General features: G+C 38.7%; 1 protein-coding gene across 5 annotated transcripts in view; it reads right to left on the reverse strand.

Moving 5' to 3' along the window:
• Positions 1–24167, reverse strand: part of LOC103716479 (LL-diaminopimelate aminotransferase, chloroplastic-like) — a 29493-nt gene extending 5326 nt beyond the window's left edge. The window contains exons 1-10 of one of the 5 annotated variants that reach the window (XR_605532.5): positions 23984–24167; positions 23836–23912; positions 22170–22237; positions 16994–17110; positions 15157–15219; positions 5670–5774; positions 5384–5434; positions 4773–5093; positions 1148–1354; positions 719–1077 (exon numbers count right to left, since the gene is read on the reverse strand). Coding sequence is in view for 2 of the 5 variants with exons in the window: in XM_008804486.5 (XP_008802708.4) it covers positions 784–1077; positions 1148–1354; positions 4773–5093; positions 5384–5434; positions 5670–5774; positions 15157–15219; positions 16994–17110; positions 22170–22237; positions 23836–23915; positions 23984–24057 (1380 nt within the window). In the remaining 3 variants the exon portion in view is untranslated. Of the gene's footprint in view, positions 1–359; positions 1078–1147; positions 1355–4772; positions 5094–5383; positions 5435–5669; positions 5775–15156; positions 15220–16993; positions 17111–22169; positions 22238–23835; positions 23935–23983 lie in introns of those variants that run through there. The other 4 variants (XR_015973762.2, XR_605531.5, XM_089927645.1 and 1 more) reach the window with 4 other exon arrangements.
• Between the last annotated feature and the right edge of the window lie 370 nt (positions 24168–24537).

The following is a 24537-nucleotide window of genomic DNA, read 5'->3' on the forward strand; positions in this document are numbered from 1 at the left end:
GTCATCATAGAGGCTGCCAAGCTAAAACAAACTCAATTACAAGTTTTGTTCAAGGGGACTGATGTAAGACAAATTATAACCAAATTCAAGCAGCAGCAAGACAGACCACATCAAAAAGGCTCAATAAAAGAGGGGGAGAAAAAAGAAATGCCTATTAATTGGAGTTGCCATAAATTATGACAACTAGATACTTGCAGGAATTAACAGATTGCCACCCAATAGTTTAGGTGTTGAACCTCTTCAAGACTTCTGGTTTACTTGTTTATTTTAAATCTATTTTAGTTACGAGAGAAGTGCATTCCTAAATGAACAGGTACTTTCCTAGATGAGTAAATGGAATACTTTGAGTAGAAAAGTTATTTCTTGTTAGTTCAGCAAAATGAAGTTTTGTTTTAAATTGAATAGAAATAGGATTCTCAAGTCCAATAAAGGACTGCTATTTGTACATTGAGAGCATTTCTTTATACATCCTCATAAAATAGTTTATCTCTTGAGGTTCACAAGGTGTGAACTCAAGAGAGCTAGATTGTTCATGAGTTTTAAGAGGATGGTGATCCTCTTACTAGCAACTCTTATTTTTTAAGGAGATCGAGCTCTCTTGAGTTCATCTCACTTGTGCTGCATTACTCATTTTATAACAGAGGATTGCTTTCTTCTAATCCATAGCCCAAACACTTCATAGCCATAAAACAGAAGACAAAATTGTCAATGAAGATACCAGGAAATTGCAGAAATCCTGTAGAACGGCAACAGCTGCATGGGGCCTTGGAAGGCTACTCTTGCTCACTTGTACAGCTGTTTCAGTCTTGTGCAAGCTTCCAGAACATTTCCTCTATGACCGAAGGCACTGACCCTGATGAAGCCCTCGCCCCCAGGTCCAAACCCGCTGCCAGGAGTTGTAACCAGGTGTGTCTTCTCAAGAATCTCAGCAAACACATCCCATGAGCTTCGACCTGGAAAGTGCACCCAAACATAGGGAGCATTCTTCCCACCATATACATGGAAACCAAGTGAAGTAAATGTATCGACAATTATTTCAGAATTTTCTTTATAGAATCTGATCACATCCTTCATGGCCTGCACACACATGAAATCTAAGCAAAGCAATGTTAATGAATGATTGGCATTGTGATGTCTTCAAACTCACCTTTAAACCTTCAGAAGAAAGACAAGCTAGACCCCCAGCTTGAGAAATGTTGGATGCACCATTAAAGCAAGTGCAAACTATACGATTGAAATCCTTGGCAACAGGAAATCCATCAGAGAAAAGTAACTCCTTGGGGACCACAGTCCAACCAAGACGAACACCAGTAAACCCAGCATATTTAGAAAAAGATGATGTTTCAATCGCAACCTGCAAAAGAGATCAAATTCCATCACAGTTCATGACACTTAAATGTCAATAAAATAATGAAAACTTGTGAGCCTTATAATTGGGTTCACAGTGAGGTGGTGGCATCCTTTAACCAATCTTGATAAGCTAAATAGATTTATGAGAACTTGTGAATATGGTTTGGAGATCAGGGTCGACGGAACCGGTACCGGATCCCGTACCGGTTGTCCGATAGGACGAGTCGGTACGGATCCGCGCTATGTCGTGCCGGACCCGCGTTGTGCCGTGCTGGGCCCGTACTGACATAGTAGAAGAAGCGGGGGAGAGGGAGAACGAGAGAAGAAAAAAAAGAGAGAAGGAGGAGGCCAAGGGAGGCCCACGGAGGGTAGGAGAGCCGCCGCGCGGAGGAGACGGAGGTCGGAGAGCCGCCATACGAAGAAGGCGGTAGACGGAGAGTCGCTAGGAAGCCACGGAGAAGGGCTCCCTCCGGTCCCCTATTTCATTCGAAACAAGGGCCGAAGGGGGCTCTTTAATTTTTAAGATTTTTAAGTAAAAGTCGGCAAACCAATTTCCGACTTTACTTAATTTTTTAATTTAAAAAAATAAGTGAAGTCGGCAATTGGTTTGCCGACTTTCACTTAAAAATAGGGGTGGCAATCGGATCGGGTCAGGCATAAACAGGTCGGGTCAAATACAGGTCGGGTCAGAAAACTATAAATCTGAACCTGACCTGTTTATTAAACGGGTCAGGAATTACAAACCTAAACCTGACCTGTTTATTAAACAGGTAACCCGACCCGACCCGTTTAACCTGTTTAATAAACAGGTAACATGTTTATCCAACCCGACCCAACCTGTTTAACCTGTTTGCCCAACCTGACCCATTTAACCTGTTTAGACCTGTTTAATCTGTCCAACCCAACCTGTTTAACCTGCCCAACCCGAACTATTTAGACATGTTTAGACCCGTTTAACCTGTTTAGACCAGTTTAACCTGTTTAACCCGTTTAACCTGTTTAACCCGTTTAACCTGTTTAGACCTGTTTAACCTGCCCAACAATTAAACGGGTTAAACGATTTAAACGGGTCAGACATCTAAAATCCGTATTCGACTCAATTAATAAACAGATTAAACGGGTCGACCTGTTTACGACCCGAACTTGTTTAGGCCAAACCCAAACCTGTTTATGGCGGGTCGAACACGGGTCGGATTGGCGGGTCGGGTCATATTTTGCCACCCCTACTTAAAAACCTTAAAAATAAAAGGGGCTCCTCCATCCCTTGTTTCAAACGAAATAGGGGACCGGAGCGAGCTTCTGCGGCTCCCTCCTCCACGCAGCGCCTCCCTGGATTCTACCAGCTAGCCGTGGAGGCCAGCCTCGACCTTCCTCTCTCTTCCTCTCTCCTCCCTCCCCTGCTCTCTCTTTCTCTTTCTCTTTTTCCTTCGTCTTCTCCCCTTCCGATGCGGGTCTCGTTTTCGTCGCTGGAACTGTCTCAGTCTGCGGCCGGTACAGCTTGGGACGCCCCGAACCGAGCAGTTTGGGCCAGTTCCGCCGACTTTATTGGAGACAAACATTTTATGGCAATCTACAATTGCAAGTAACATCATCTCCCCTTGATGTTCTGCTTTACTGTTATAGCAATAGTAACTCTTCATTAGTATTTTGAAGTTAGACACTCAGAGACAAATCCAGACAAAATATTAACTAAGACAAATTCAGATGAATATAAAATTAACTATGTAAGAACCATCATAATTAGCACTTAACAAGCAGTTCCTATCTACTTGCCCTCAACCAGACTGACTTGAACTGAAGTTGCTGAACTAACTAAAATCATTCCCTATCAGCAGAATCCAACTTGGAAACTCTCTACTAATCATACGTGGCTCAACATTTCACTTCATTAATATTGCAAAACTGCAATCATCCAAACATCTCCAGGCAAATGTCAGCCCACTAAAATAATCATAATTTAATATGATTTGAGGATGTCCGCTTTTGCCCTTGTAAGGGACTCTACGTTAAAAGCTTCTGAGAAGACAATTGGCTTTCCAGCCATGACATGGCTGCTAAATATCACTTGTGTGAACAAGTGAGTCAATTAACCAAGGCTCAGTTATAAGCAAGATTAAACATGTTTTATATGTTATCCTAATAGGAGAGGGAATGCAGATGCAAGTCCGTTGCTATCAAGTAGCATACGGTACCAAGTTCTGAGTGACAACCAAATCTCAATCCTAAACCAGTTGGGGTCGGCTAGACTAATCTTTTTTCCTCTATTATGCTCATTTTAAAGCCATACTTTTTGAACAATATTAAGATATTAAGTCCTTTCTTACTACTTCACATATAATTTTCGGTCTACCTCTACCCCTCTTTTCTTCTACATGCATCAAATCACTCCATGCTAGTGCCTCTCTCAGCCTATGTTATTTATGTCCAAACCATCTAAGTCATCCTTCACTCAACTTGATGCTATCTCCACCTTTTTATGAATGACTTCATTTCTTATTCTATCTTTTTGTATCAACACCTTTTATGAGTGACTTCATTGCTCTTCAGTCTTTCAAACTCTCATCATTTTTCCTTACCATCTTTCCCCATATACTTCCTTTGCTTTTTCTTCTACTTAGTCTCTTGCAAGAAAGCAATGTTACCTCTCCTCCTAACATTATATCTATTAGTTCCATCAATTTCTCAATCAGCAACCCTATCAGCAACCCTATATTACAAGTTTATAAACATATCCTACTTTTATGAACTATCTTCTATGCCTATACCTATCTATTGAAGTATGAAAATCTTTGCCTACTTCTCACCACATCCAAGTGCTAATATGGTGCATCACTTCTAGGGAATGCCCTAATTCACCCTTGCCCACACCCAGGCTCCGATACAGTGTGTCACTAGTAGAGGAAGCCCCAACGGTCTTTCTCAAGATTCATGTTCATAGGATGTAACTATAGTTGTATGCTAGCCATCAACCTACAGCAACCCTCCTCCTTTATTCAGGCTAGGGACCAACCATGCACAAGACATAGGCGAAGTTCCAAGTGCGTTGACCTTATATGGATACAACAAAACAAGCCCGATAACAATGAATTCTAATGGAAAGAAACATGATTTATTGGTTGTAAAATGCAACAGTTATCTATAACTTGAATTTTATGAGCACAAGTTTCTTATGATGACAACAAATCTCTTATATCTCAACTGATAAATTATATCTCGATGCAACAGGTAAAGGGTTGGATGAACTATAACAAAATCATGAATCAAAAGGATATGATGGGAGATATAAGCAAATAATTGATGGATCATATGTAAGCAATATAAAACACACAAGCAGGAACTTGTGTGAGGCATGAAAAAAAAACCTACTACAATATCAATTCAGAATACTATTACAAAGAGTGCTACAGCGGTATTGAGTTCACCTCTTTTGCACCCGGAATCTCAAAGATAGATCGCGGGCTGTCATCTGAAATATACATGGCATAAGCAGAATCATAAACTATGATAGACCCATTTTCCTTTGCAAACTGCACTAGCTGCGTTAGCTGGTCTCTGGATGCCGCAGAACCAGTTGGATTGTTTGGTGAACAAAAGAAGATAATATCTGTTTTTGAAACAGTTGATAAATCAGGGAAAAACCCATTCTCAGGTGTGCATCTCATGTACTCAATGTTTCCAAACTTCTCAATATTCTTCTGGAATAAGCCAGTTTGCCCCATAATAACACTTGAATCAACATATGCCTGTGGACAAAGATAATTTTTTTAACTTGCATGGTCTATGATGAAATCAAATGCATTATAGAGCAGCTAAATTTGAACATTGCCATGGGTATGAAGTTCATCCACTAAGAAGTCAGTTCATGGCTTCATCAACAAACTTTAAACAAAGAAATACTGAGGATGCTACCCCAAATGACAGCATTCAAAACCATACAGCAGAAGCAAAAATCTCATACTAATTTTATAGGCTATTTTTTTCCAAAAAAGATTAAAAAGAAGAGGAAAAGAAGAAAATGCCTAATGTAGCTTACAGGGTATGATGGATCTTGCACTGCCATCATCACATTGGATCCAAAAAGCAGCTGCATACATAGAAAGCAGGCAAATCATATGACTTTTATGACGGTTAGTGATTTTCTAAATGAAGAACAAACGGCTAATATACTTCGTATCGAGCATGTTGTTAAACATTATTTGATCATGACTAAACACTGATCAATTTTATAAGATTATGGTAAACAGTACATCGGACGGTCCTGAGAGCATAAAGGAAAAGTCATAATATAAAGTCTATGCCAGCATTGAAAAAAATGCAACCTGAAGACGAGAGATGTCACACTTTGCACCATCTGAGACAAATATATCAGTTTGTTCAATACCAAGGTCTCCATAAAAGGTTGAGGCTAGAGCAGCTCTTAGGTTCTGCACAAGAAATTAACTAGCTATTATTGCAATGAAATTACAAATATCAGTTCTAAGACATGGAACAAGAGATAAGCCACATGCTATAGTAAGGTTATCACAAATACCCCCACCAAAATAAGTTATTAAAAATGTCATGCATTGCATCTAATAATGTCCATAAATTGAGATAATTGTTCAAGGGACTGCAAAATTTGACAAAAGAAGATTATAGAAACCAAAAAGGAAAAGTACATATGTTCATCAAGAAGGCAAATAGATGTGGGATTCTTCTACCTAGTCGAGGTAATAGTTTCAAACATGTACAGACACTCAACCAACAAAGACACATATAAGGATTTTCTAAATTCTTATTCTTTAATTAATTTCTAAATCTATTTACTTTTCTAAATTATTATTCTTTAATTCTAATCCCATAGGGAAACATCCTATAATCGATGCATTAAAATTCAAAGAAATTAGAACAATTACAATTTTTATAATTTTTAAGCCTAAGAAATAAAGAAATCTTCATCACTATAATAAGATATATATGAACTTAAGGTTCAATAAAATCTGAAGCTTGACTGGTAAATATCATCTATATAAGACATGTTTCTTGACGGTTAACTATGTCGTTTACCCACTTTAACCTGTGAAGAGTTTTCTTGCAATATACTGATCCATCTCTTGGTCTCTACCACTATATTCCTAGAAAAGAAGAAACATTCAATTAAAAAAAATCATTTGCATATAGGCCAAATGATGTAGAATGGCTACGGGAAAGGAAAGGAGAGAGAAGGAGAAAAGAGGAAGAGGAGGAAGGAGGAGGAAGAAGAAGAGAAGAAAAGAGAAGGAAGGAAGGAGGAAGAAAAACAGAAGGAAGGCAATTTAATCATTCATCATCATTAACCCTAATCAAGTGCATGGCCCCATATATAGGGTTACAAAATAACAAAAATGTCCCTACAAATAAAATAATCCCATAAAAACCCTAAAATATCAATATGCAAATAAACCCAATCAACATAAAATAAAATAATATAAAATCAAATCAGTCCAGCCACAACGAAATCAATCCAACCGTAACAAAAGTAGCTAGACCCTCCTCCTGCGAAGACCGTAGCTCCGCGTAACAGGCGGTCCGGTACTGGTGTCCGCACCAACTTTCTCCAGGTCGGAAAAAGTCGATCTCGACGAACGCGGCTCAGTGCAGCTCTGCTAGTACTCCAAAAGGTCCGGATCAATACACTGAAGCTCCTCCCGTGTAATCCAAGTCGAATTGGACTCTGGGCGTCCACGCCAACGAACTAAGAAACGTTGAATGCTCCCAGCACTGGATAAAATGGTTTGCTCATCTAAAATGGCATCAATGAGTTCTTTCTATGCTGGTCGGAGAGGCAAAGGAAGTGGAGATGGTATGGAATCAGGGATATAGAAAGTTGCGAGCTCAAGAGAGGCCTCAACGAAAGGGTCATCAGGGATGGATGGTAGACCCTTGTAAGCAATCAGATCTTCAATATTAAAAGTAGAGCTGATACCAAAATCAGAGGAAAGGTCAATAGCATAGACGTTCGTGCCCATCCGGTGCAATACCCGAAATGGCCCAGCACTACGAGCCTGCAGTTTCTTAATGGTCCTATGCGAGAACCACTCCAGCCGAATCCATATCATAACATAGTCTCCTGGTTGGAAATTTTTTTCTGCCTATGGAAATCAGCTTGTAGTTTATATTAAGCATTACTGGCATGGATGGGCTTTTGGATTTTCTGATGTAACTCATGAATGTGTCGTGCAAATGCGTGTGCAGACTCAAAAATCCTAACATGGGGTGACATGGGTAAAAGATCTAAAGATTTTGTAGCTTGTAACCATGCACGACCTCAAATGGACTCATGCCTATGGACCTATTGACCGAATTATTGTATGCAAACTGTGCGACAGGAAGAACTGAATCCTAGTTACGAGTATGCTCGCCCACAAGGCACCGTAAAAGATTACCCAGACTTCGGTTTACCACTTCTGTTTGACGTCAGTTTGTGGATGATAAGTAGTAAAAAATTTAAGTTTCGTACAAACCGAGTGCCATAAAGTTTTCCAGAAGTAACTCATGAAAGGTACATCTCGGTCGGACACGATGGTGTGGGGAAGGCCATAAAGTTTAACAATCTCATCAAAGAAGAGTTTGGCCACTTTGGAAGCATCCGAGGTTTTGGAACACGGAATGAAGTGGGCCATTTTGGAGAAACGGTCCACGACGACAAGAATGGAATCGTGTATTCGAACGGTACGGAAAAGTCCAAGCACAAAGTCCAAACTAATGTCATGTCAAGGATAATCAGGTACCGGTAAAGGCGTATAGAGACCAGTGTTCTGTTTTCGGTGTTTGGCTAATTAGCACGTTCGACATTGGCCAATGATTTTAGCAACGTCCCGTTTTAGGCTAGGCCAGAAGAATTGATGTTCCACCTCTTCGATGGTCTTATCTCGTCCGAAGTGCCCGAAAAGGCCACCGGCATGTACTTCCCACACCAAAAAATCTCTTACTGATATCCATATTATACAGAGCTTCGCTGCCTTAAACAAATAACCATCCTAAAGATAAAACCCATCGATTGAGGATCCTTGTCCATCAGTGAGGATTTTGTAGAGTTCTCCAAAATCAGGGCAAGATAAGTAGTCATCTCTGAGTCTGTCGAAACCCATAACATGTACAGACATGGTCGAGAGTAGGGTCACTCAACGGCTCAGTGCATCAGCAGCAGTGTTGGAGGCACCCAATGTGTGTTTAAGAACAAAAGTGTTTCCTAAAGGAACTCCAACCATTTGGCATGCCTAGAATTCAATTTCTTTTGGGAGTTAAGGTAGCGAAGAGCTTCATGATCGGAGTAAAGTACAAATTCATTGGGTAGCAGGTAATAGCACCAATACCGGAGAGCCCTTGCCCTTAGTGTCCTACTTAAGGATAGGGATGGAAGAAATAGGTCTAGAAGGCGTGGGCCAAGCGAAGGTCGGGATCTTGAAGGGGCAGCGCTGGTGGGTGGCCCTCGAAGGTCAGAACGTCGAGCAAATGTAGACCTGATTACCTGCTCATAGTTCTAGACGGATGTGTAGGCTTGGTCGAGGGTGGATATTTCTCGAAGGACGAGTCCCTTCCTTAGCTCATTATTAAGACCTCGTCGTAACCTGCTCAGGACCATCCGTTCATTTTCTTCCACATTACATCGCATCATAAATTCGTCAAACTGGGCAATGTAATCACTAACGGACCAATTGTCTTGTCGCAAGGTATCCCACCGGTCGAGAAGATCACCTTGGTAGCTGAAGGGTAGATAGTTTTCTTTCAGTTTTTCTTTCATCTCTACCCAATCGATTATTGCAGGTTGATGTCTCCTAGCTAGCAATTATTCGGTACTTTGCCAAAAAAGTTTGGCGCGACTAATGAGCTTCATCCTAGCAAACAGGACCTTCCTGTCCTCAGACAAATTATACCACTCAAAGAAGTGGTCCATTTCGTGCAGTCTGAGAAAACCTTTAGGTCAAGGCGACCATCAAAGGTGGGGGCCTCAACCTGAATGCCCTTCAATACATCGTCATCATGGTCACGAGGCTGTCTAGGTTCCACAATATAGCGATGACCTCGGTCAGCATTAGGGACGGTGCCTGATCCTCTAGGGCAAGGATAGGCATGTTGACGTCGTGGTAAGGATACAATGTCAAAATTACCATGCCGAACAGAGCCGTGGGGTTCTAGGGTTTCATCGAAGTTTAGATCGGGAAGTGGGCGACACTATCTTCTTTGGATTCAATGAGTCTCTGTAGGGAGGACTCAACTGACTCAAGGCGGGCATTGGTGTGGGTAGACTTAGTGGTCAAGTCTTCGACGGCCTTCAATAGGGCTTCGATGCGGGCATCCATGGTAAACTGGGTATCGTAATGTGAGAGGACACGACCACTACGAAGGTGCATATGATGATTGAACTCAATTATATGCTATCTTATCAAAGGAAGACAATAATGATGTGAAGTGGACCAAATGCATTGAAAGACAATGAAAATGCAAAGTGTATGCTCAATATAACACAAGACTACGCTCGAGTAGAGAATACCCCAAACTGAGAACTAAAAAGAGACGCAAGCCAACAAGTAGCAGCAGTCAAGTAGTGTAGGTGTCTAGTGGATTATCAGGTGTCACAGAACCTCGTAGGCCCCCAACGAAGGCTAGCTCTACAATTAATAATAAAGAGGGTTGTCACAAGGGTTGCTGTGTGTTTCGTGGAGGTGCGTGAGAGCGTATGTTTCGGATATTCAGGGTATGCCACCAAGCACAAAACAACTATTTGATGCCAAATTAAAGAAAGCAAACAAAATATTCAGAAAAGGACAAACTTGATCCGGTGGAGGGTGACGACCCAAGTGCGGCAAGCCGGCTCGCTAATCAGCATAGATCTGACCTGCTAGGCCGTGGTCCAAATAAAGGAGGGAGAAGGGCAGGCTGCAGTGGGCTCTGCAGTGATGTTGCAGGCCTGTGGGCTTGGCCCGTGAGGATAAAATTAGGGCGGGCCACTGGGCCAAGGCCCAAAGGGATGAGGGGGGGCATTGGGGCTCGGACCTGATGAAGGAGGGAGGGGCGTTCAGGCTCAGGTCTGATGAAAGGGGCGGCCCGTAAGAAAAATATGGTGCGGTCGGGAGGAAATTGGGAGGTGAGATGGGTTTGGGATTTTGGGAAAGATGGAGGGCGACAACCAAGGCAGAGGAAGCGGCGAGCAAGGGAGGTGGGGCGGAGGCGAAAGAGGCGGCGGCTCTTCGGCGGCGAGGAGGGGCGGTCGTGGGGCTCGGGCGAAGGCAACGGCGGCTAGACAGCCTGATGTCGGACGGCCGTGAGGTGGAAGAAGACAGCTTAGGAGGGTTCAAGACCCTCCGATCCTCCCGTCAGCGGGGTGGAAAGAGGGGTGGGGAAAGAGGGTGTGAGGTCGGAAAGATGAAGGAAGGGGGGCGTTCGTGGTGCGGTGGCAGGAGGCGACGGAATCGGCGAAGAGGCAGCAACAGTGAGGGGCGCGGCGGCAGAGCGGCGTGCATGGGCAGCGACGCGTCGACGGCGGCGGCGGCGGCGGCGGAACCTTAACTCTAAGGTGCCTCTTCGTCGAGAAGAAATAGATAAGCAGGTTTTTTTCCCTTCACTACGACGTGGCACGTGGGAAAGTCACGTGCAAGTCACATGACCCTGCCGGATTTTTTTTTCGGGAACGGATCCGGGTTACTGAATAGGGGTTAACAGGTATGAATCTTACCCGTTAGCCAACTTGAAACTCCTCGACGGTTTCGAGAGACCGTGCCGAGATTCACGCTAGCGGTTGTAGGCGGTTCTCGATGGCCGACCGTGCCGAGATTCACGCCAGCAGTTGCAGGCGGATCTCGGTGGCCTGTGGTGGCGGCTGGCGACCGGTCACCAGCTCTGAACACAGGCTCTCTACCCTGTGAGTGGTGGCCGCCGAACATCGATCGTTGCTACGGCAGAGCTGAGAACTCCTTCCATGTGGTAGTGGCCTGTGGCTCCTACAGTGGATCTGAGACCGCTCATTGTCACTTTCGATGGAACTGAGGGACAAAAATGAAAGAAGAGAGGCGATGCTCCCTCTCTTTTTGGCAACGCGAGTTGCGCGTGGCCCTTCAACACGCTCCGGCGTTCATGGCACAAGAGGTACAATGAAGAACTCGTGCGGCAGCCAGAGATGTGGAATCGGAGGCTGTTCCGCCATACACCAGGGCCTGATGCTTTGGCACAGAGGCAAAGCACGGGCTCTGATACCAAAGTTGATGTAAAAACGGCTACGGAAAAGGAAAGGAGAGAAAGAAGGAGAAGAGAGGAAGAGGAGGAAGGAGGAGGAAGAACAGAAGAAAAGAGAAGAAAGGAGGAAGAAAAACAGAAGGCAATTTAATCATTCATCATCATTAACCCTAATCAAGTGCATGGACCCATATATAGGGTTACAAAATAACAAAAGGTTCCCTACAAATAATATAATTCCATAAAAGTCCTAAAATAACAATATGCAAATAAACCCAATCAACATAAAATAAAATAACATAAAATCAAATCAATCCAGCTAAAACGAATCAAATCAATCCAGCCATAATGACAGTGATTAGACCCTCCTCCTGCACGACCGTAACCCCGCGTAACAGGCGATCCGGTACTGGTGTCCGCACCACCAAATAAGCTAAAACACATAACATCTTAATACAGTACTATTTTGATTATTAAACCTAGTTCAACCATCCTCAGCAAATTGCCTCATTAATTTCTATGGGGGATAACCCAAAGATTACTTTCTCCAACTTAACTGCTTTTCCCATCCCTTTTAGTTGCATATAAGACACAATCTACCCTGAAAGTTGCACCTATTGGTCCATTAAACCTTTATGTCAGCTGATTAACAAATGTTGGGTTTTCTATTTGAAAAAACCTGAAGTTTTTAATCTTTCATTCTATCAATTTATGCAACAGAAAGTAGATTTATAAATGCTTGGACAGAGAAATAAATAGATGCACGAATTTGACCGAGATTTTAAAGGTTGGGTAGGAAATGGTTTTTCCCAAATAATTCACTCAAAGCAACATGATAAAATTCAAAAACAGCCCAACAAAATACTTGATGCAAGAGGTGAGGATCTAACCAAGGCCTATCTCAAGAAGTCACATTTAAAGCCCTTCTAAATTGACAATTCAAGGAAAAGGCTGAAAAAGATAATTGTTACATGCGATTGATTTGACAGAATTAGTCATGATAAGGTAGTTTTGGTAGAAAGACCATTCTTCTGTTAGAACCAAACCAATCTCTTTCTACAATTGTCTTGTTTTTGATACATCTTTCTACAATTTTCCTGATCTTCTGCATTTTGAGTAGATTGGAGGCTGACCAGGGAAGCACACGGACCCGATCAAAGAAAAAATCCTCAAGATTTGATGACATGGCTGACAAGGATCAGCATCATTTAATCTAGCCAAATTTGAAGAATCCAACATCAGAATTATTTAGAGGAACATTCTAAACTATCATGATGACATGTTTCCCTTCCTTTTTTCCACAGATGTCAAATCACCATCTTATTTAGATCCGGATGAATGTGGAAATACTGAAGGCTATTTTGAAGAACTCTATATCTATATATGGGTGCTCTGCCATTGCAAGCCATCTTGAGTTAAATTGAACTGCTATTTCTCTTCTCTTACTCTTTTTAAGTTGTTAGTTCTATTCTAATTGCTTTTCCCCTATTTTCCTATTCCAGCTCCGGTGGGTAGATCTTCTACCTCTTGCAAACAGATCACCATGTGCATTAACATTCATCCAGTCATTTTCATTGGTGACTTATCCACCATCCCCTGCCCACCTCTCCCTCAACACAAAAAAAAACAAAATAAAATAAATAAAATTTCATTTTTCACTAAAAAGAATAGTAAGTACAGAGAAAATACGGACTTTTTTAAATAGCATGATTTTACTATAGCTGACAAATGGACTTAAAGCAGAGTAAAAATTCTTATTATGAAATTAATATGAAATTGTTAACAAATAAAGCAATATAAAATATCACTATTTGCTTAAAATCAAAACATGAATTACCAAATTATAAAACATAAAAATATAAATTCAGAACTTGATATTGCTCAAAAAAAAATCCTAAACTTGATTAATCTAAAATATTTAAATATATTCTACTTAACTATTTAATTCTAAATGAAATGTTTAAATATTTGTAGAGATCAATGCAAAATAGCTTGAACCTGTATGTCCATACAGAAAAGGACTAAATGATTTCAACACATTGATATTTACTTGCACTATTAGAATTGCAGCTTGCCACAAGGTCCTCATATACTTGATAAGAAGGTAGTAGGTGATAAACAAGCATCCTCCTCATGTTCTACAAAAGATCCCTCGAGTAGTTGTATATCAGGAAGATGACCTTTCTTCACAAATCTCACACGCCAGGTAGTCATTTTGTACAGATGTCTTTGAGGCATGCAAAGCATCACATGAATGATACAAGAGGCTACAAGACCATCATGCTAGTTACAATCATTGTACTGTTTCACATAGGTGATTGGATGAATCAAGTCATCAATCATATATAGAAAATGATCCCCAATTATTCAGGTGACATGACCTATGACTAGAGGTTAGTGAAGATCCAGCATTGGAAGATTAACCTCTCCTCTTATGAACATGGCACATCTTGTATCTTTCTGCATCTATGTATATCAAAGAATCTGCAAGACAAAGTATGTCTACTAAGCTGGCCCCAGACCATCGTAGGCATATGAGTGCTCAACCATTCCACCCAACTTCTCAAAAGGTTACAACAGCATCAAACCTCAAATTAAAATTTTAATATAAAATAAAATGAACTGCACACCGAAGTCTACAGCTACTGGAGTCTTGAAATCGTATCCTCTTTGGCCATATTAAGTGTAATTAATAAGATAATAGCTGTAGGAAAATCATTACACCAATTCCTTAGATATTTTCACCTTGCTGACCTCACCTTTCCTAGTTTTACTAAATAAAAAGGTCTTGACAAGGAAAATAAATTACAGGTCAGAAGATGTCTAAAATTGCTTCATGTTTTAAAAAATGCAGATATATACTTGTAAGGACTTGGAGCTGTGAAAGAAGTGCAAAGGACAAGAGCAACATCTTACATAATTGATTGTAGTCCTAAGCAGCACTAATCCTAAATATGCCAGCAAAATGGAAAGCTTAAAAATTGATAGAAAATTTGTGAACCACATAGATCAAAGATTTTGGAACATTACTTTTCTTGTTTGTTTCTTGAATGTTGAAGAGTACACAGAGTTAGGTCTAGCAATAAAAGAAATCATCACCAATCAGGACAACAAACTCTAGTTAACAGTTATTTGACCTGGTCATAAGTAAACACATATCTACTGTCTCTATGGAATAAATTAAGGATTGGGCAACCTCAATCACACTCCACTAGTAACAAGTTCAGCTAATACGATTTCCACTAATAGCCACCAGTTATTGTGCATCAGCTCTACTTAATTTATTCCATCAGCTCTACTTGATGGATATGCATGATTATCCATCTAACACAAAATTAATATATGTAGGAACATAAACAAGAAAGAAAACAATTTTTAACTGCCTTTCTGAGGAAGAAAATAGCAACAAATTAGTCTCCAACAGCCAGAAATGCTATATATAAGTATGTTTGAGGAAACAGTGCTCTCAACTGCAGCGCAAACAATGGCTTCACATGGGCATCAATAAGAAGGTTTATTTGGAAAACTCATACAACGACCATAAATAAATTAATTAGTATGTAAACACAAAACTAGATGATAATCAGAAAAAATGGGGCAAAAAAAGGTATATACCTTGTCACCTTGTTCGGCTCCATAGCCACTGTAACCCTCAATTGTTGATAAAGAATGTGACCTCTGCAAACATTAGAACAATTTAATTTCATGGTGGAAGCAGAGATCTTTGTTAGTTAAAAAAAAAATTGAAGGGAGAAAAAATAAAGACTCCTCCATAGTTAGAATCATGGTCTGCCGTACCGATCCGTACCGGCCGGTACGTACCGGTCCGGCCTGGGACCGGTACCGGATCAACGTGGATTCCGGTACCGGTAGTTTATTGTTGAAGAACCGGTACGGGACCGGTTCGGACCGGTACGCCACCGGTACGGGACGGGTTTCGTACCGGTCCGGGCCGCCACCGATACGCCGACCGGTACCGGTACGGCGGACCTTGGTTAGAATAATAGCTAATAACCTATTCCATCATCATTATGTAATCTTAGATAAGATAAAAACCAAGAACCACACAATGCAACTGGTGAGAACTATCAATGATTGATTAAAAAATAATTAGAAATTTTCAACATAGCAGATCAAGTTCAAATTGACTTTATCAAATGCTAAGAGACAACTATTTGAATTTTCTTACATGAGAAAACCTGTTTGAAGCAGTGTTGCACGGACACAAATACAAGGATAAATTTTGGATGCATATCGGAGTGTCTGACTTAGTGAGAGGGAGAATGGGAGACAAGGGGATATGTAGGATAAGGTGTACTTTTAATTAAATTATATATTTCTACTTTTAAAAATTGTTTGTTTAAACATTAAAAGGAAAATATTAAAAAGGTTGTTTATTAAAGTCTTATATATATATATATATATTTCTCATTCAAGCTTCCCAATTAAATTAAGGATATAGGAAAAATAACATTTTGTTTAAAAAGAACAAAGACTAGCTCTTCACATCAAAATGGAGGGTCAAGCTCATTATTGGAAAAAGTTCAACTCTATGCAATGTTTAAAAATGGCAACAAAGAACTTCATAAGTATCCAAGTGTCTTGTATGTACCCAACTTGGATACATCTCCGATACAAGTTTTTGGAACTGGACATGAGCGTCCTGGTAACACGGGTTTGAAGACTATTTCAAGAGATATAAATTAATAGCATGCCATCTAGCTTATAACATAAAATTAAAACCTAAAGTACGCAACTTTTTGATGTATCAATCTCTTATAACTAAAAATGAAGTTTAAGTTAGAATAGATAGTTTAGCACGTGCAAAATCACTCTTAGCAATTAATTTCTGCATGTAAACATAACCAGAAGGAACCTATAAGCCACCATTTTTCCAGTGGTAGCATCCTCTGTGCAAAGTTGCCAAGCAGACTAAGAAGCAACTATTGGAAAATTGGGATTGCCAATCATTGTGTTGGTCAAACTTCTGCTCATTACTTATAAGCATGTAATAAAAAGTCAAAAATAAGTAAACTAATGAGCAGCAATTTCATGAACCCTCTACAACATTGGAAGAGATACAAAAGAAGAGAATGACAAATGAAAGCATTTGAAAACTGACTACAGTGAAGCTTGCTGTTATGATCATTTCCTGGTTATGGTACGCATGCATATAATATTTTAGAAAAACAACTATCTGTGCAATTTTTAGAATGACTGGAGAAAAATAAATAATAAGAATTAGTCTTAGTCTTCACTTAAGCAGCATGATGAGTAGCATTGCTTTCCTAGTCATTTGATAAAAAACTCTAACCATATGATTATATCAGAGCAACAGAACTGAAAAAAATTAAGGTCTTTCGCTTTATATAATTGGATGATTACAAAATTAACATATACCTCCAGTTACAAGAAGAACAATAGACATAACATCTTATTCAAAATGGATTACCATTGCCATGGCAGAGGATATAACTTCTGGAATAGGCTCGGTAGTGTCACCGATACCAAGGCTTATAACCTCAGCATCAGGGTACTTCAACATGTGTGCTGATCTTCTTCTAGCAACCTAGCTTCAAGCAAATTGAAGACCAATAATTAAAATTACATCTGACAATAATTAAGATGAGTGTTAACCATAATGCTTAGCATTTGTATAACCTAGAAATGGCATGCAATCTGAAATATAAATACAAAAATATTATGTCCAAATACATTAATGAAGTGAATGAGATAACATAAAGCTTATTAACAATCCGAATATGATAAAAACACACATCTGAAAACCACAAACTCAGCTAAACTGTTAAAAGTTCTTGAAGTTGAAGAAAAATCAGATTATAATTTATCAATTTTATCATTTTATGACCAAAATAATATCTTTATAGTGACAACAATATGACAAATGCCTGTGAATACTGGTGATGTTTTCCATTCAAATCACAATATGTAACAGTATAGAATAAGCAAAAAGTAGCCTTTGACCACATCTGTCCACATGATGCCTCCCTCACATTTCAATTCTCACTCATTACATGTCATGTTCATCCCAAAGACAATGATGAGGTACCAAGTTTTCAGGTCAGAAATTTTCAAATTAGCTAGTTAAACTATATTAAGAACCACATGAAGGTTTTGTGAGGGACAACTTTGATAATATGTGGTCTAATCAATGGTATTGCTTGTACTCTGTTATACTTTCTGTAGCAAAAGTATTCAAATTTCATCAAGAAAACAAATGTTGTCCAAACAACATATGACAAATTTAAAGGTATGAGTAAATAATTCATCCAAATATTCTAGAAGCACCAAAGTGATTCCTTAGAAGTAACTACAAGACTTGGTAGCATTTTGGCATTAATAGTTCTGTGTGGGGTAAAAATGGAGGGACACAACGCAAGGATCTAGATCAAGGAACATGTACCAACAGAGCTTTTGTATTATTTTGCCAATTTAGCCTTCTGTTAAGCCTTAACAATAGGAAAGGCTCAAGGGAGTAAGGCGGAAATACCGCCTAGTTTCTCTCTATTGACATATATAATAAATAACATGGCCTAGATGCAGATCAATGATAGCAAAGTCTGCCGAACCAAGCTGAACCGCTTGTTTCAGGTAGTACCTACCTGACCCAGTGCGAAACCAAATCGGTTCGGTATTTCAATTCGGTTCCAGCCCCTACCAGCCGAAACCGACCAATTCAATGCCGACTCGGTGCGAACTGGAGTCAAACTGGTTTCAAACCGAGTTGACTATGGCATTATTGCCGCAACAGAATTTGAAAGCGGCTCCGTTGCCTCTTCTTTCCAAAAATTTCACAAACAACACCGATTCAGGCTATCAGAAGGAAGATCTAAGACTAAATAAGATGTCTTTTCTCTTTCCTATCTTCTTTCCTCCTTTTTTGGGGGGCTTGAAAAAATAGCTCAAAAACTACAAAATAAGAAGAGATCATGCCAAAAAAATTTATTTGGGCTTGATTTTTTTAATATGTTATAGATCTATAGACGATGTACACGCTAACATAAAAAATTTTAATTTTTGAATTATATATAACTTTTAAAAATTAAAAATATATTTTTAAAAAAATAAAAATAAAAATAAACTGTAAAATCAGAAACGTATTTAGGAGCATGCAAGTTACTCTCCATAAAAATTTAGTATCATTCATTCAAATTTTGCTACGATCATGCATACAGAGGCCTAAGCCTAAATTTGAAAAAAAAATGAGAAATAAGTAGCCTTTGATGCATGCCTAAGGGCCTAGAAAAATACATATAGCATCCATTATTGGGTTCTACATGGATCTGAACTGAAATTAACTTTTTAAAATATTAAAATTTAAAAATTATTTTTAAATTCATAAAATAATTAAAAATATATAATTAATACGAAAAATTACGAAAAATTATAATTCAGAAGTAATCTGAGATAGAAATCATATTTTTCTGAATTTACAATATATAAATATTTTTAAAATTAAAAATTATTAAAAATATATAATTAATACCAAAAATTTCGAAAAATCAGTCATGCGTATTACATAATTCAGAAGTAATTTCTGAGGTAGAAATTATATTTTTCTGAATTTACGATATATAAATATTTTTTAGAATTAAAAATTATTAAAAATATATAAATAAACAAAAAATATAAAAAATAGGGTTATGTTTTAAATAAATCAGATATATTTTATGAGGTAGAATAACTGTAGTACTTGATAAATTGATGTACTTGATAAAAATGCAGGAATGGAGCCATCAAGAAAAAAAAGGACACGATGCATTGCAGATGACCTCGCACGTGGAGTAGAATTTATAGACGTATCATATTTCGAACCGTATATTGGATCCTATTACCCGCAGCCACAAACAACATATGATCCATACAAATACGGATATAGATATGGTGCGTCTGAGGCATCTTTCGGTGGCTACTACCCTACGCAGCCTAAAGCATCTTACGAGTTGAATTTTGCTGCCGGCATATTCGAATGGGCCCCTCCATAGTTGTATTATTAGCCAAAGGATACCTCTCAAAGCCAAAATTTCGGCGAAAAATTCGAGAGTGCATATAACTCGGTGCGCGTTGGTTATGGGATGACGTATAAGACTATAATTCCGCTTGGTTAGAGGGATGGGTTGATGTGCCTCCTGATTATGCTATTGATCCAGATATCTACAAGAGGCATCACCACTCGATCCGATTTTAGATATCGGTATGTATATTGTCCTATAAAAGTATGTAATTGATTATATTATTTTTTAATTTTTATGTCACTACTTGATTTGAGGATATTTTATGTTGTTCCTTATAACATGCAGCATCTCATTAATCATTTTATGATTTGTATCATTTTAAAATAATAAAATGCATCCTTTAGGTTAAACCGAGATCATAGAAATATCAAAAAATATCAAGAAAATACCACAAAAAACATCAAATTAGACTTAAAATTACTAAAAAAATTTCAAAAAAAGTAATTACCAATTAAATGTTCTTGAAAAGTTAAAAAAAAATTGGGCGTACACATACCAGTTCCGGTTCGGTACCAAACCATACCGGCCGCCGACTGGTACAGGACCCGCTACTAGTTCGGCAGTCCTTGAATGATAGTCTATGCTATATGAAAGCTCAAAGTAGAAGTGTGGAGGCATGAAGTTAGTCCTATTATTAGACACAACAAGTTGTGGGACTCAAATTAAAAAGGTTCATGGTGTGAGGTTTAATATTGTAAAATTAGTGTCGGTTTGATATTGTAAAATTAGTTTAAGGTTTGATATTGTAAATTATGTCATATGATCCCCTAAATTCCACAAGTAATAAATGCACAAAAAATATTTTTTTTACATTAAGATTTAGAAAGGCTGCTAAGAGATTGAATTTAAGGTTTAAAAAGGAATCATCACATAGATGAGAAGGATATTAAGTAAAAATAATGACAACATAACAAATAGAGATAACATGGTGATTTATGTGTATTTATTGAATCATTTCTAATTATATCAGGTAACTTTCATGGCAAAAACCTGATTACATAACAATTACAAGTTCAAAATTTCATACTTCAACAATGCAGTCTCACTGTCTCAGTACTTTGTTTAGGTGGCCCAACAGAATTAAATTATAAGCTGAGATTACAGTGCCTAATCAGAATATAATCTTATAATGTAATAGTTGCTTTTCAAGCAACCAAACAAAGAATTCTCTGGGTTGTCTCAAAATCGAATCTTTCTCTTATCTTCTATTGGAGTTGAAGAGAAATCATCATAAGTTGCTGAAGTACAAGAAGCTAAATCTAAATTTTCTTACTATTTTTAACAAAGATTTGACATTTTTTTATTTAATTTTAAGTAATTAAAGAACATCAGTGGAGCTCTTTCCTTAACCTAATCCAACTGAACTTATCTAAAGGTAAAAAGACCATAGCAGAGAGTTAGATCACCGTCATATTGATGTTGAAAATAAACTCTGTTGATTGTTTGCTTGATGTTTAAAAATGAATTGCTATTAGTAAATTGACTCAAACTTAGCTGTTAAAAGTTGCAACATCAGTTTTCCACATGATGTTATTATATGATATGCTAATGCAAAAAGGAAAATAACTTGTTCTTGGATCTGGAGCAGCTATAGTCTTCCCCTTCTGCTTCCAGTTAATGTAGAATAAGATTCACAGATCAAAAATAAAATGTTTGGGAAATGGGAATAGTAGTCAATAACTTCTTTGAGTTGCGGAAACGCGAGCAAAGGGGAGTGGGCTGGTCATTTTAAGCAAACAGCAAAGACATTTATCAATTCATAATTAGTATCAAGGCCATGAATAGCTGAAAATATATTTTGCTGCTCAACAAAAGAAGTAGCAAGCCCAAAAATATATCTTGCTGCTCACCCTTGCCCACCCACAGCTCCATCCATGTACTCTTTTTCTATGTATTGACATTCTTCTGATCTTTCACTCACTAGCTGTCAAGCAACTGGAGCAAAATACTAACAAATGATGTACACTACGTAACCTGCTATTAACTCGGCAAGCTAGGAATAACAAAATGTGACTATTCTAATTTCTCTTTATATAAATAGTGAATTTCATAGATAAAGCAGGTGCTATCTTGTTGATATCAAGAATTGAAGTACCAGAGCATACCAGCTGTAATGGCTGCACCAAACTGTACCTGTAAGGCGATACACCCTCCTGAACTGGTATCATACTGACAGATGTATAGCATCCTCCTTTTTCAAGCAGCAGCACATGGAGGCATATCATATGTCAGTACGATACCATATGGGTTCATACCATACTGGTAAGATACTGCTACCAGTACTTTAAAACTTGACCGATAGTCAGTAGGTGTGGTATGTTCATGCGTAGAAAACCATGAGTCATACAGTTACAAGTATAATAAATACACGGAAAAGAAAATTGTTCCATATAAATATGTACTGTCAGCTATTATATATGCCACATTTCTTCAGAAGCATGAAATGATATGCTGAAAATAGGTGAGATATAAATTATTTTTGATATGAAACAACCAGCAATAAACAGTCGAAATTCCAACCAAAAGCTAACATGAATTTACTGACAGCCAATCATCTTTTTCATTAACTTGAAAAGGAAAGGAACTACTTACCTCCGGAAAGAGATAACCAGCTTGAAGTTTTGCCATGTTTGCATTTCGAGAAACCTTTGTCTTGTAAGCTTCAAAGTACAGCAAGTGCCTTTCAGTGCTTTGTAATGTACCATAATCATGACACAGTTTACAGCCACAGAGAAGAATCACACACACATGCATGCAGCAGAAAGATAGACATATTCACAATCATAAAACAAAGAACTCCAGAGTGCAAGGTAGGCGTTATTTCAAATGCAAGAAGCAACAGAAGCAGGTGATAATCATTCAAGAAGTATAGAATACTGCAACCATGAGACATGTGAACAAGGCAAAAACTGTGCAATTCTGGCAAACATGCAGTCGTTAAACTACAGAGAACCTATAATCTGCAGAAGTTTCAGTACTCGAGATTTTTGCAATTCCAAGAATGATTTTCAAATATTTGCTCAGCTTAAAAAATGCAGCCCAAAATTTCAGTTCATGGAAGAAGTTACCAAAAACATATTTGCTGATAGTTAATTTGCTTAATCACTTGATTTTGCGAAAGAATGTGACAAGAAATTTGCTCTCTGAACCATTCTAGAGTGCCAATCAATTATATAAGATTTTAGACAATGAAAACATATCTTGTCATGATCATGGTTGGACCCAACACAATCACATTCCATATCATATTGCACCAAAAGGAGCAAACAGGCAAAAGTATTCTTTATGGAATTTGGAAATTGTGTGTTCGAGTTGATTTTTAACCCCAGAATTTAATAAAGTAGTTTAAGCACTTTCAAGAGCGACCAAGTTAAATTAGTCCATATTTAGGTCAGGTTAGAAATTTTGCTTAAATTTAAGAAGTTTGGAAATTTAGGTTTATAGGGGATCCATGTTCCATCCAAATTAGTCCATATTCAATATTAGTTTTTACGCCTAGAGCATCCCACACTCTTTTTCCTGTCAGTATAAGATGGTCTATGAAAATAAATGGCAAATCTCATCCCTTATAATTCTAATTGGTATCACTCTTGTCAAAGCTCAAAGCCTCCGACAAGGAAAAGTGTTTTAAAATCTTACCTTGCTACTTTTACTATGTCCTCATACTTCTTTCGTCCTACATGCCTAAACCACCTAATACAGCTTTCTCTCAAAACATCCTGCATCAATTTCACTCCTAACCTTATAAAAGTGCACTATTTATTTATCCCATCTTCATTTGGCCACTTTACAATCTTCGACCTTCGGCACACTCATCTTATACCCGCACTCCTATGGACTACCCAGCATTCTAACACAACCAAAAAAGCTACATGACACGTATTTGTCTACCAATTTGCTTCTTCATGGCTTCACCTTCATCTCATCCAATAACAACGTCACTCTAGAAACACCGATCACATGATCACATGCTGCCAGCAGTATAAAATGCGTCACCAAGATTACACATCACACATTAATAGAGGTTTGATAGTTCTAGACGACTATAAGAAACAAATACCAACTACAAGAAAAGCATTCATGTTCTTAAGCAAAAACAAACTGCTCTTTGCAAAAGTCCATAAACATATTACCAAACCATCATGCAATCATGGACAACCAAAACAGTTGGAGCAGGATACATCAACATAAACACATCAATCATAAAGACAACCAAGATGGTGTTCCAATTTATTAATAAAGACAGAAAGAAAATGACCTGTCTGCTCGGGGGGAGTAATGACGCACTTGAAAACCCCATGGCTTCTCGACGCTGGAAGAGAAGCCTTCGTTGGTCTGCTGGGACGAAGCAACAAAGCTAATCAAATGGTGAGGAAAAATCAGAGAGATTAGATGAATGAACAGACCTGACGCCGAAGCCGCTGTAGCCCAAAAAGGAAGAAGAACTGGAAGAGATGGACGAGGAAATTTGCAACGCCATCGAGATCCCTGCGAGAGTCTTTGAGTTGTTGCCGCCGCCACAGCCGCTGAGTGGGAAATGGGGGGCTGGTTTTAAACCCTACTTACGACACGAAGCAGATACCCGAGAGCGAGGCGTGAGATGGGGAGTGGGACTATAAAGGGGTCCGGTTAGATTCGGATCCGGATAGACATGAACCCGACCCGAGAACAAAACTGGCTTTGAGTAGGTAGGGCAGCAAATAAATCAGGTTGACTGGTGACTTGGCCCGTTCCAACCCGATTACACCCAACCCAGTCCATGGCTTGGATCAGGTTCAAGAATTCTAGATCGGAGGATCTAGATCTTGTGTTTTTCAGCCTAACCTAGCTATATACGATCCAGGGTCAATTAAAAATAAGCCCGATCTGAACCAAATCTGATTCAGCCGCCGAATCACATAAATTTTCTTCTGCCGCGCTCTATCTTTCCCAATTTATCGATTGAATTTTTATTTAAACT

Source organism: Phoenix dactylifera, chromosome 15, assembly GCF_051530095.1.
Source record: "Phoenix dactylifera cultivar Ajwa chromosome 15, Ajwa_hap1_PhDact_Kaust_v1.1, whole genome shotgun sequence".
Taxonomy (NCBI): domain Eukaryota; kingdom Viridiplantae; phylum Streptophyta; class Magnoliopsida; order Arecales; family Arecaceae; genus Phoenix; species Phoenix dactylifera.